This window comes from Erigeron canadensis, chromosome 4, assembly GCF_010389155.1.
Source record: "Erigeron canadensis isolate Cc75 chromosome 4, C_canadensis_v1, whole genome shotgun sequence".
NCBI classification, from domain to species: Eukaryota; Viridiplantae; Streptophyta; class Magnoliopsida; order Asterales; family Asteraceae; genus Erigeron; species Erigeron canadensis.
The window spans coordinates 44,480,244-44,494,593 of record NC_057764.1 but is presented as its reverse complement, the minus strand read 5'-3'; the positions used below and the strand labels follow the sequence as shown (position 1 = coordinate 44,494,593).

The following is a 14,350-nucleotide window of genomic DNA, read 5'->3' as shown; positions in this document are numbered from 1 at the left end:
CAAATAAATAAGAGGGTGCAATGATAATGTACCTGCTGAGATGATAACATCTTCGGACTCGTCTTCTTTTTGTTTGCTTGCTTAGGCTTATACCTTCAGAAGTACGGCCAAGACGCATCCTTGCAAACTTTTCCTCCAGCTGAGCAGGCATATTTGAAAACATAAGAAATCAATAGGTGAGTTCGTTTGGAAACATTAATCTCAATTCGAAGGGAAAAACATTAATTACCTGTAACAGGCACATAGTAGACAAAACAGATAGCCAAAAAATCTCAATTCTCAACATTAACACAAATTAGTTTCATTTTTTAAAATAAAAAAACCTAATATCCTACTTTTATAATTCCAAACCAAAATTTACTGTCTTTTGACATAATAATTTTTATAAACAATTAAAAAAAATTACTTGAAAATAAAACCTAGGGTTACAGGCCAAAATCATACTTACAAACGACAGATGATAATTAGATTAAAATTAAAAATAAAATAAAAAATGAGTAGAAAAATTCTTACATCACGCTGATCAGATGAGGTCTTCGTCTTCCTACTTGATTGTCTACTGCAATTTTTGTTCCACAAAATTAAAAAATCACAACTCTTTTCATTTTAATTTAATTGTGAATTACATAACATATACTTAGGGTTTCAGGATTCTTAATTAAACAATGATAAATATACATATATATATATATATATACACACACACACACACAACATATATGAATAAATGAATTAACGAATATATAAAATTTAGATTGGAGAGACTTACGTGCGAGCCATGGAGATCGCTTAGTGGTAAAAACCCTAATTACGATTGAGAGAACAAATAGATATGTAGAAAGATGTGTGTCTAAAATTAGGTAGATTATATGCTTTACATAAATGATCCCTTAGCTCTTCAACTTGCTTACAAAGCTTTTATGTTACACCTTTTAAGTCCTCATCTTATCTTCTAGGATTGGTCGATAATTTTCACCTTTCAATTAAAATTAAGGGTCAAGATTCAATTATCAACTTTGAATTTTAATTCTCTCAACTTCACCTACGAAGTTAATAACAACTTTAGAGGATTTCAATCATATCTTCTATATCTACTCTATATTTATGGGGAATGATATTTATACAACAAAAGTTAACCATCTACAACAATAGTACAAATTGCATTACGCAGTGTACAACTGTATTATGCAGAATTTGTTGTAGATGGCTAAAATTTATTGTTGCAATATCACTTCTCCATAAAGCATACTACCTCATCCTTTTAAGTGATTAAAATTTTAAAATATCATATTACCTTTTTTTTTTCTTATTCACTAATTTAAACATTTTCACCTATTTACATACAATACCTTTAATAAAATAAATTACAACGTGGATCCCCCAACCCTTAAAAAACCATATTAATCTCTCTTACATCAATTATTTTACATTCACCACTACGCCACCACCACCACCGTCACTGCCGCACATCGTCGCCACACCTTCGTCGCCACCACCAACACCGTCGCATCGTGCGGATATCCGTCTAGTATACCTTAAAAACAAAAGTGTCATTTTTTTTATATCTTAACAAACTCCTCATTTTTTTTTCCTACAAAGAGCTTTCTGTTTTTGAAATGACTAAAATACCCCTACAATGAAAGGCTTTTCTTATCTTAGTGTTACCTTCCCTCGAATATCAAATCCTAAACATAATGGTCATTTCGACCCGTTTAATTACTTTTATTAATTTTGTAATCAAGTTCAACTAATATTTCATTGCTTTATGTGTGCTACCCTAAAGGTTTAATGATAATATATTGTATATTTATGTTGTGACATTCACACAATTACAACAAAAATAACTAATAATTAGCTAGACTAGCAAGAGTGTCTGAACCGTTGGTCTATATGAGGATAGCACAAGAATACTTAGATTGAAAGACAATACTTGTTAAAGTAAAAGATCTCGCTAAGGTACTTAGGGTCAATCTTGCTTTAGAAAAGTCAGAAAGGTTTAGGATGTTTGGTTGCGATTCCTTTATGGTGAAGGACTTCGACATCCATGCCACCAAATATTTTGAGTAGGTACCAATTCTTTGTAATATTCACTTTGTAGTGTTCAAAACCGACTTGGCTTATATACACATTCTAACACCTCATTAAATAGGGTAAGGATTCCCTCAAGTTGATACCTCAACTTGAGTCAAGTTGAGAAGATCTTGACCCTTGAATAAAAATCAATGGTCAAGATTCTAATGTCATCTTTAAATCTTAGCCCTTGATTTTCATCCAATGGCCAAGATCACTCTAACATGACTAGTCATGTTAGGGCGCGTTTGGTTCACAGAATGTTTTTGGAAGGAATGGAATCTTTCGAAGGAATTGGAATCTGAAGGAATGGAATTTGACAGAATGTTTTTGATTTTTTGAGAATTCAAGTGATGGAAGGAATCAAATTCCTTCCTCCATCCCCAAGGAATGAAGATCCCATCAAATGATGGAATGTTTACATTCCTACGGAATGAGATTCCTTCTTCTTTGAATAACCAAACACACCAAGGAATGGAATTCAATTCCAATTTCATCGGATTCCATCAAATTCTTTGAAACAAACACGACCTTAGTGTTAACTTGAGGGAATCTCCTCCCCATTAAATAAGGGAAAACTAGACTTCTAGAGATCTATATGTTTATAATAATAACAAAGTTATCATCATGTTCTGATAAACATAACAAAGTTATCATAAATCTAAGAAGAGAATTTTAACTTTGGAATAAAGCATTCCTGATTAATGTACCTAAAGCTAAAACAGTTTTTTTTTTTTTTAAACGTAAAAGTAGACACATTACAACTAGAATTCTCCATTAATCACATCTTTTGACATAAAATTGTAACGGTACCAAATAAACAAAATTATCAAATAATTCTGAAATAAGTCGATAACTGCCATAGAATACTTAAAAATCCATTAAACTTTGATCCAAAAATTAATATCCCAATTTTGACTAGTATTTCCTTTAAAAAACAAAGAAGAAGTTACCTTCAATATCATCTTTTCACTAAATGGCTTTCACAAATTCACCATCTGAAACAGTAGAAACTTCAATTTGATCAACTTCCTCATTATCATCATCATTAATTGAGGCAGGTAAATTAAGATCAATAAACATATTGCTATGTTTTACAACTGAAGTGCCATGTGTTTGTTCTTTTATGACCACCAAGTGTTTGCCCAGAACTAAACACTTTAAAACAAACAGGACATATATGGACTTTATCTTAATTTGATGAAACATTTTGTGCTAATTTATGAACCACTTTGTATTTTTTTGTGATTTGCTCTATGTCCACCAAGGGCTTGATATGATCCAAAAATCTTGTTACATGTTTTACATTTGAAATTCGTGCTGGCCCGAATTCAGTTTGAGTTGGTAAATTCTTGATGATCAGATTCTGATTCGGGTTGATCTGCAGGCTCATCATCAGCCAAGTCGATTCTTTACTCTTTTATTATTATTTTTAGTTTAGTCGTGAGACTATATTACTACACAAATATTATTATGGATTTTATTTGTTTGATAATTAGTGCTCAGGCCTGTCCAATAGATGGGCAGTCTCAAAAAATATTAATCAATGCTAAAAATTAGAAAGCTAAAGAAGAAACATATGAAAATTCACTCCATATAAATATTTATTTCGATATACCCCATTTTTTCAACTTTAAATTTGTTGTTTCTTTATATACAAGCTTACTACAAACACAAACAACTTAATCAATACGAAAGTTAAAAAAAAAACATATGAAAATTAACTCCATATAAATAGTGATTCTAGTGTACCTTTTTTTTCAACTTTAATTTAATAAAATATTTGTAACAAATTAAAGTATATAGTTTAAAAAATACATATCAATTCATCAACAAAGACCATCTCGAACGTCTTGATTTTCTTCAGGTTGTTCTACTCTGAAACAGTCCATACATGCACAACACAGAGTCGTAGATGATGGTTAACATGTGTTGGCTTAAGATTCTCAAGATGAACTAATGTGGTCTTATTTTTTGTTGTTAAACAGTAACTCATAATGAACCTATAATGGACAAAAAAAAAAGAATTCAATGTTAAATGTTAGTGCATGATTCTCGGTGACATGAGCATTCTAGGTATGTGTTAGATATTTGTGTATAATTTCAAGTCATGTAATTATCTTGTAATTATCGTTTGTCATAATATTACCCTGGCATATTTTGTGTAAGCCATCGGGCTCAAACTTATGTTTATATGTTTGTTTATTATTTGTACTTTGCAGGTTTTAGACATTACATGTAATGAGTAATTAAGTTAATATTGTTTCTGCGTATTTACAGCAGTTGAGATATTAACTTAATGTACTTCCAGAGGAAAGTTAGGGCATTTGTGTTGCTGCGTATCTACAGCAGTCTGACCATTAGTCCTATATACACACTTCCAATAAGGTAATATTGTTGACACAGTTTCTGCGTATTTACAGCAGTTGAAACGTGTCCGGTTAATGCTAGTTCTGCGTATCTTTACTGCAGTTAAAGCATTAGTCGAGTTAATGTCGGTTCTGCGTCTTGAACCGGTCATGACAACAGTTAAGACATTAACTCAGAGTACAAGGTCGGTTATGCGTTTTGTCAGCAGTATGGACAGTTACTCACCTATCCTAAGTGGTCACTTGAGAGTTCTTATGATCAAGCAAAAAGTCTTGCTTGGTCAAAGTAAGAACACTCATATGTGCATTTGAGAATTTCTAAGAAACAAGCAAAAATATGCTTCTTCTCAAGAACTCTCAAATGGTTTGAGAGTTTTTGTGGAAACACGCAAACGTATGCAATGCCCATAGAAACACGCAAACTGGCCTTAACCCTAATGGGCCTGGGCTTGGAAACACGCACGGGCCTACGTGTTTCAGAATACGCAAATTGCCATTTGCGTGTTCCTAGCCCTTGCCTATAAATAGTGGGTGTGTGTCATGCGTGTTCCAACAAGAGTGTAGTGAGGGAAACGAGCAAATCCTAGAGAGAGAAAACCAAGAACACGCACGGTTGATCTTGTGGGTAGTACTCGACTCGTGCACAAACCGCAAACACACACCCGGCCCCCAAACGGCTCGTAGATAGCAAGTTACCTCGTGTTGGTAAGGTGCATCCGGAGAGCCGTTCCCGGAGTGTTTATTATCACGTAAAAGATATATATATATATATAGTGTTATATATATCATCTAAAGGAAGATATATAAACCGTGGGTTATCTCGAGGAATTTCCGCACCTCGACATATCCTTAAGTCAATCTCTGGTTTGATATAGGGCAAGATCAGAGGGACTTACAACTGGTATCAGAGCCACAGGTTTTTATAACCTTGGTTAGAGATTGACAATGGTTTTTGTGGTATCTCCTTATTTACGTGAGTTAGGAGGAAAATTGATTTTTGGGCACGTTTTTGAAATAAAGGTTCAAACTTGATGCCAAATATTGATTAATTTTGGTCCTAGTAACATTTTCTCATAATCTTGTGTTTCCTTTAGCAATATCGGGCTTGGGATCTAAGAATTTTCTTTGTTTAAAAGTTCAGAATTTTGCTAGTCATAACCTTACGCATTACACTTAAATAATGAAACAATGTATGTAAATATAATTTTAACCGCTCAATAATAATTTTCGACCAACATCTACCAAAACATTAACCATAGCTATAAATAGTAATTTAAAATTGACTACTTCGTTGTTGAGTCGTTGACTTGTTTGACTGCAAGGATTGATGGGATGGAATGATGGATGTTATGTTCCCACCTTTTCTCTAATCGAAATTATATTGAGTTTTTTGAAAAGTAAAAAAATCCAAACATCAACAATAAGGTCATTCATAGAATTTGAAAAATGAATTTCATTTGTAGTCGTCAAAATATGATGGAGTTTTATATTGTTGAAAACAAACATTATTTTATTCGATAGAATCTCATTCTTTAGTAATATTGAATGAAACTTTTTCTCACTTGAATTTTTAACCAACAACAAACATTCTATCAAATTTAATTTCCCTTAACAGGTTTAATTCTTTACCAAAACATTCCGTAAATCAAACATGCTCTAACAGTATTGAATATCTAGGAGATGTAATATATAAGCAATATTATGAATAGAGAGACTAATTCTATAAAGACATCTAACAAATGGTCAAAGAATAAGTGAGTATGAGAGATAAGTCAGTCAAATATCACTTTGACTTGGTATTTTTTTGTTGTATTGATGAAATGCTTTCTTATTGAATTAAAATGCGTATGGGCTTTTTTTTTTTTTTTTTATGTATATAAAAGAGACACATTTAAAGGAAAAAATCAAATCTGGTCACACCCATTAAAGCTATTGCAAATAAAGGTAAGACCAAATGGTCTTACCTATTAAACATGACGCGCTTGTTTTTTGAGTTTGATGCCTTGACGACATGCTTTCTTATTAAAATAAATCGTTACAAGCTTAAAGGATAAAGACAAGTTCTCGTCTTTACGGTATTCAAACCGGACGGTTTTTTTGGTTTTGAGCAGTTTTCTAATTTTTTAATTTTCATTATATTAAAAAATCTTTATGAACTTGTGTAAACGTAGATGTTATTTTTTGTCTTTTATTAAGTTTAAAGCATGTATTTTGTTACGAAATGCTTATGTAATCTTAATTTTCACTATTTTTGTCGAGTTATAATAAGTTAAATAATAATTGTATAGAATATATACAGAAAAATATTGGGAGCGGAAAATTCCCCGGTTCACTAAAAAACTGCCTTTTAAAACATTGATAACGTCTTGAAATCCAATTATCTTTATGTCAAATTTAGGCTGGCTATTTAAATGAATATGGACCCAAAACTTTAAGAAGTGGATTTGTTTGGATAAATATTCATAACTTTAATTGAAACCAACCCAGTCAACATGTCTGGCACAATATTGTCAAGCATTTAAATAGTTTATAATTTTATATCAACGGTTTTTTGTCTTTATTTTTTTTTTTTTATATCTATGGTTTTAGGTTAAAAATAATAATCTCAAATTTATCAAATCCGAGTCATTGGGTACCAATTTTTAAGCCAAACCCAAGTATTCGGAATGAGAAATTGATAGATATTCATTTGAAGTTAGCAGATAAATGGGTTTCCTATTCAGACTACCCAGTAATATAATAAACTTCTATAACCAAACATGATCGATCCCCCACCACACTTGTAATGCCATATCCTAACATGAATGTAAACAAAACATCCATATTACCGTTTTCATATCACTGAGTAGGAACTTCAAAAACCAAATATCAACATTTTCCACCATTGTGTAAACATACAACTGACTGTTTACACGGCAAGTTAAGATCTTCCATTTTCATATGTAGATTTCTTAATTGGCCACGGGGCACCAGCCATCACAGCTTCAATATCCTCGACTTTTCTAGGAACCTTCGTCATGTTCACACAACCATTCGAGGTAACATACTGCCACAACAGAAAAGGATGTAAGGCAATATGATATTACACACAGGAATTCATACTAAAATAGCTTATTGATATTTGATCCATGATTAGGTACTTAAGGGTCATCGAAAGACGACATGTTTGATATGACTATCATATGAGTTATGTATTATGTCTAATGAGTAAAATGCTTAAGATAAAATGGTTAGAAAGAATATAGGTCAAATAGGTCATACAAGTTGAAAGGTGCCAAATTTCTGTAGATTATACATAAACTCGTAAATCAATATATTGTTGTAGTTATACTTGACACCACTTCTGACACATCACAGGACCCGTGTTGACCACCTAGTAACAATAGAGGTCTATCAATAAAGGTAAATGAAGTTTCCTCCTAATAAAGAGTCGGTTTTGATATGTTTTAATGATCGGGCAATCTACTTTCGAAAGCTAAAACTTTATTTTAGCATAAGTAGGTTTAGTTTTTTAATTTCAGAATGTTTAAGAACAACAGTAGTTTTAATGTTTTTTTTTTAAGTAAAACTGAAACAATTTGAATTGCAGCCGCAAATAATAGGTAACCAGTCGTCTACACATTTGAGACAAAGTAAACATTAAGATTATGGGAACTTAACCTAATGTGTGCCAACTCGATATACAGATTTATAGTTATCTAACTGAGTTTTCATTAATTTAAAGTGGCCATCAACTGTTTGCCTACAAGTGACAGAAATACTACGAATTCTGAAGTAGTAGTAATATGAAGTAAGATAATCAGACAGACCCGCAGAGGTCAAACATAAACTATACATGATATATTGGGAGGATAAAAGTTGGAAGGTATTTACCAGGTCGCTCTCGATTCGAACTCCACCAAATCCTCTGAATTTGGTGATTGCTTCATGATTAAAGAACTTTGATGTCTTTGGAGATTCCATGGCTGGAACCAACAATGCATCAATGAAATAGCATCCAGGTTCAACAGTGATCACCTAAGGAAGTATTGTAAACATCTTCATTACTCATATGTCCGGCATACAAATCTAATCTCAAGAATAGAAACGGGGCAGGCAAAAATCTCCCACCCTCTTTAATACACAACACATGGACACCGGGTTTTCCGCAAAAATATAATTTCCAAATAACTATAGGTCATTCTGGATAACCGCCACAAAGACAAGCATACTACTACTACATCGAATGCTTATGCATGTGTGGGACAACATTGATCCAAAATTTTAACTGGAAACACGAACTAGAGAATAAAGTTCAACCTATTAGACACAGTGGCACGGGATGGCCGGCCTCTAATAAATGTTTTTTTTTACTAACAATAGAACTTTAAAGGGAACACAGCTTCTCAAGTGAAGCTATCAGGATGTAAGATTTATGATTATATTTACATCACCCTCTACAAGTATCTTTTAAAATTCCATGCTATATAGTCTTGTCTAGAAGTGGCTAAATGTGCAGAGCAGGCAGGTTGACCCAAAATCAATGCATCTAAAAAATACTGGTGTATCATTGTTCTTTTGTAAAAAAGGCATGTTAGTGGTGCTGGGACTGCTGGCTGGATCACATTGCCCTTCCCCTGATGATCTCATGTTCGAGATCTACAACCATCATTTTCTTCTATAAATAACTAGTGTGTCATGGTTAGAAAACTATTTCAATAATATTATAAAATATTGACCAAAACGACTTTGAAGCACTTATGCATTAAATAATGTCGCTGTTTTCATAATTTTACTGCGACATTGTTAGGGATGATAATACCCCAAATGGACTCATCCACAGGTATATAAGTCGAATTTGTCATCTCAAAGTTAATCTTGGATCTAGGTATAGAAAATGCATTATAACATTCAAGTTTGTTGCAAGTATCGTAAATAGCACACATTGCAGGAGGGAAATTTTACTGCAAATGCACATACTATAGAAGATGATAAACAGAGTCTAAACACAAACCATTCCATCCATGAGATCTCTACTTGTGCGTAGGGACCTTAATCCTGGTTCTGCACGTCTTACAGCTCCCTGTAGATATGTTTCAAGATTAAAAACCACTGGATAAGAGCAAAGCAACTCAACCCATAATCAAACAAGTGAACAACGCCTTGCAAATTTTATGAACCTTTAAATAGCCACCAGGATCGTGGGTATCAAGTCCCATGAGATGTCCCAGGCCATGAGGCATGAAGACAGAACCCAATCGTTCAACCATCATTTCATCAACATCACTAGCACCAAAATCACATAAATTGAAATAAGATTATAAGATGCTTATAAAATAAAGTTATGTAAAACAGGTAAGGAGTATAAGAACTACCCAACAAGGAGGGATCCTTTCTTCAGTGCCTGAAGAATAATTTTCTCTGCCAATCTGAATTTAATAGAAGAAGGGAAAAAGATAAGAATAAGAGAACTTTGTGATGTCTATGATTTAATTGTTATAGAAAGTAATCTTGATATCTGACTCTGCTAATCTAACATCAGTAAAAGCACGTGACACTCCTAAGCACCAACTAAACAAGATCTCGTTGATGAGCATTGAGGTAGATATCTAAATGTTGTCCTGCAATCTTACTTGTGCATATCCACCCAGTTTACACTTGGCTTCATGGCAGATATAACGGCATCATGAGCATCAAGGACGGCCTGGAAATATATATATGTCAATAATTTAAAGGACGCAGTTTTAGGGTCAAGAAAACACATAATAAGCTAGAGACATAGCCAAAAAAATAGAACTTTTTTCCTTACGTTGTAAATAAGTTGTTGATCACTGGTAAATTTTCCATTCACCTACACGCATGACAAATGTCTTACAGATAAGAAAATGATTTCTAATCAGTATTAGGCATCAAAAGAGAAGTCTTCAACGTCAATTGCAAGATTAATAATTGAGATTTCATGTATGATTTTATTAGAGAAAGAAACAAACGCTGCATCACTTGAGCATACATGAGAACCTGATTTAATTGCTAAAAAAAAATCAACTTTTATCATTCTCTTAGCGTTCAGTTGTAACACAAATCAATCGCAGATTATCAACTGAATATATCTGAATTTATGTTCAAGTATCTATCAGACAGTATAACGTCTTACACTCTATGTTATTACAAATATACTCACAGGGAAGGAGCAGGTTATGTCAGAAGCATAAAAATGGAATTCGCCTCCCATATCAAGCAATGCCATATCTCCATCTCGCAATGTCTGAAGAATACAGAACACATTTTTATAATGCCATCCATGGGAAAGAATACTGGACAGATCTCAATAATATTAAAGCAGAGAAAAGTCTGAAGTGTTCGCAAGCTTGACAAACAACACTATCGGAATGGAAGGAAACAAAAATTCCTGCAGCTTTGATAATCTGATATGTAGTGTATATCTATAGAACTTCCAACCCGTAACAATTAGAAAGTTCATTAGAGGCACTACAATACAATAAAGCCAATGAAATTCTCATACCCTGTCATTTGGGGCTGCTGCATGCCCGTAATGAAGTACAGAACTGCACGATGAATAATCAAAACGTTAGCTGGTTAACATCTTAAAGGAACAACAATATGGAAGGCCTAACAGTGCAAACAGAAAACCAGATTACATGTGATGATCGATCTAATTTATCAAAGATTTTCTATTCTTTTTGGATTGAGACTGCTTTTTGGGTTGATAGGAAAGCTTGAACATATTCTTTCCTGCTTATACTCTATCCATGTTAACCATTTCTAATTTCTTATATAGGTAGCAACATTACCATTCCAATCAGCTAACATCAAATTCAACCATAAAACTACCATTTGGAGGTGGCAACATGAATGTTCACCCTCAAAAGACTTTTTTGTCTTACTTTAATATATATGGGGAAAAGTGAGTATGGTGTTGACCCACACTCAACTTAGGCGAAAACCCCTCACATACTTTTTTTATTACTTTTCTGTATATTGAATAAATACATATCACAAAATAATTAAGCATCAATTATGATCACAAAAAGAACATAATACCCCAAATTAATTAAACATCAATTATAATATCACAAAATAACTTATGTCTCTGTATAAGTCGACTTGAGAAGTTGAATGCATTAAAAATAGACTTTAGGATACCCTCAATTCGTACAACCCCTTTCCCTTTCTAGTTATCTTGTATCATTTGACAGATCATCTTAGATAACACACAGCCCACTTCAATCCCTTCACAAGTAAATGGTCAAAAACTGTTAGCTCTGCTATCATTGCATCTTTAAGCATTTTCCTAAGCCTTATTAGCTCTTTCATATCAAGACCAGTTTTGCATATAAACTGAAACTATACAATGTTAATGATTAAAGATAGGCAGTGAACACATGGACGACATTCACAAAGTAGAAGTGATAACTTAAATGTCATGAACATCAAGGAAATGTAGTAGACAAGCTCCCTAAAGAAGATACCCTATAAAGAGAACACAACTACCTGTTGTCACCAGTCGCACAGATACAAGTGTATGAACAATGCCTACAGCTACCATAAAAGTAGGTGTGATGAAGAAATATGCTTTCCAACTGATACTCCTTCATTTCTGGTTTAATTTTCCTCATTACCTAATCAAAATGCAGTAAATATTACCCAAAAGATGGCAAGAACAGACTAGCCATCAATGTACTGATTAGCTAGTAGTGCAATCTATAAGATATGTAAAAAAGATACATGTCATGCCAGCCAACAAGCTATTAGCAGGGGGGGACTATAAATAGGGAACAAGGGACTAAATAAAAGAAAACTGTATATTATGCGAAATTAATGATTTGGAGTTCGGCCACTAGATTATAAAGATGTACCCACCTCGACATGAGCTTCAGAGCTTATATCATTGGCATACTGGATGACATCAAGCTCCAGTTTTGACTTCACAACTCGGCATTCAGTCAGAATAGGGTGCAAAGTTTCAAGATCTTTCTCAAACTTCTCAATGCCCTGGAAAGCAACCAAAACCAACACTGTAAAAATGTAATTGAAAAAAACACTCATGCCTGTCTTGCTGGATTGAGAATTTCAGATCTAATAATTTAGAACCTCATAGGAGCACTTATGGTGAAAAACAATGGTAGATAGAAAAAAGTCATAGCCACAATCCATAGCAAGCATTCCATTAGATGTATAGAGATAGCTAGTTGCTATTACAAGTACCTCGAATTCTGCTGGTTTAGAAAATTTTTTGCTATCAGTATTCAACCCATGTAGAAGAAACAGCACGGGTTTCCCAGTTCCAGTGTACTGATTATTAACGACTTCTGTAATCTCGTCGGTATAATGCACCATGCTAACCATGTAAGCTTCCTGCAAGAAAAAATTGTACACATCAACTAACTGAAATAAACAATACACTGAGCCTTTCTTACAATTTGCGTGGAGTGAGTAGTGCATGAGAGCGGAATTACCTTGAAATGAGATACTGTCTTTATTTCCCCCATCCAAATGGCATACTCAGCAGGCAATCTGGGAGCAAAAAGAATTGATTTCCCAGTGCTTACATCCTACACACGCACAACATGAATAATATCAGATACTGATCAATGGACGTCGCTTTTCTCGGCAGATAAGGACAATGAGAAGGGACTCACAATAGCTCCATAAAACCCAGGTTCCCTCACTCCAAACAAATATGCAAAATAACTTTCCTGCCTATAATGAAGTCAATAAATCATAGTAAAAGCAAATAAAATACATACTACATAGCAACAACACACGACATTTATCTACCGTGTAGTTCTTACTTTGTAAACATCTAAATAAATATGACATAGCATAATCATATATAGTAAAACAAAGTTTAGGGGTTGGATTTAATTTTCAAAATCTATGATTAGTTTGATTAAACTCACTCGGATGAAGACCCTAATTATCTAGCATGTTATGGGTGGACACAATTATAATTGGTTTTGATAATAGCTGCTACAAATGAGATAAGCAACCCCAAGGACGTCCCATCTCGGTTCCTAATGCCTCAACCGGTGGTTCTTCTTCTATGTCGTTTACAAGTGCTACAAACGAGAATTTATGGTTTGGGCTAACCAATAACTTGGATTGCAAAGATGTTTGTTGTTTATTAGCTACATGTGAACAAACTTATAATAACCATATTGATATTGATAAATCATTCATAGATGAAAAGTGAGTATAATTACCATTTTGCATTCTGCTTAAGCATTGCCTTAGCAAAAATCCCATATAAATTTTAGTTTAATAAAAGCCTAGTATAATTAGAGTTTATTGGTCAGGAGACTTATTTTGTTTATATCATTTTGTTGTGTGTATTGGTGAGTATAAATATAGACGTAGATGTAGGGAATATATACCTAAAAAGATCTTCATGATCAGTGCAGTAACGAGTTTGCTCCTCTCCTCCCTAACATATAAAACAATCAATTTATATAAAATATCTTACATAAATAAATAATAATAATAAATATGTAAGTAAATATACCTGGAGAAGAACAAATCCGTGTAAAGGGCGAGAAGATGAAACTAAGTTTTCACGGAGGTGTTTTAAAAGTTTTTCACGGTTTTCGGTATGAAGTTCCATTGGAACCGGCGGTGGTGGATACAGAGAAGAAGAAGAATCCATGGCGAGCGATCGTCGCCGGTGATAACTGTTCGCTTCAATCACACACTCTATATATATTCTATCTATAGAGAACATGGATTAAATAGGATCGGTTGGTTTAAGGCCTAAGGCAAATGTTTCAGAATATGAAACTAGGCCCATTAATTGATACATATAAAATGTGGATTGAGGACTTGAGTTCAGGTAGTGCCTTGGTTCAGGCCCAATAATAAAGAAAAGAAATAGAACCAAAAATATGGAAAAGTATATTAGTGATTTATTTACCGTA

At 33.5% G+C, this 14,350-nt stretch overlaps 1 protein-coding gene across 1 annotated transcript; it reads right to left on the bottom strand.

Moving 5' to 3' along the window:
* Window positions 1-7,171: 7,171 nt before the first annotated feature.
* Window positions 7,172-14,124, bottom strand: LOC122595757 (xaa-Pro dipeptidase). The gene is made up of 16 exons (XM_043768191.1): window positions 13,942-14,124; window positions 13,814-13,863; window positions 13,079-13,139; window positions 12,896-12,991; window positions 12,645-12,794; window positions 12,300-12,431; window positions 11,931-12,058; window positions 10,942-10,984; window positions 10,600-10,683; window positions 10,228-10,269; window positions 10,052-10,122; window positions 9,794-9,847; window positions 9,599-9,704; window positions 9,433-9,501; window positions 8,313-8,456; window positions 7,172-7,485 (listed from the first exon to the last, which is right to left on the bottom strand). The coding sequence occupies exons 1-16, from the start codon at window positions 14,080-14,082 to the stop codon at window positions 7,360-7,362; spliced, it is 1,497 nt and encodes a 498-aa protein (XP_043624126.1). The 5' UTR covers window positions 14,083-14,124; the 3' UTR covers window positions 7,172-7,359.
* Window positions 14,125-14,350: the final 226 nt, after the last annotated feature.

Bases quoted from the DNA above. Each gene is read 5' to 3' on its own strand.
- LOC122595757 (XM_043768191.1), bottom strand. From the start codon at position 14,082: ATGGATTCTTCTTCTTCTCTGTATCCACCACCGCCGGTTCCAATGGAA. The intron at 12,059-12,299 runs GTGGGTACATCT...CATTTTGATTAG, and splicing joins GCTCTGAAGCTCATGTCGAG to GTAATGAGGAAAATTAAACC. The intron at 9,502-9,598 runs GTTCATAAAATT...ACATATCTACAG, and splicing joins ATCCTGGTGGCTATTTAAAG to GGAGCTGTAAGACGTGCAGA.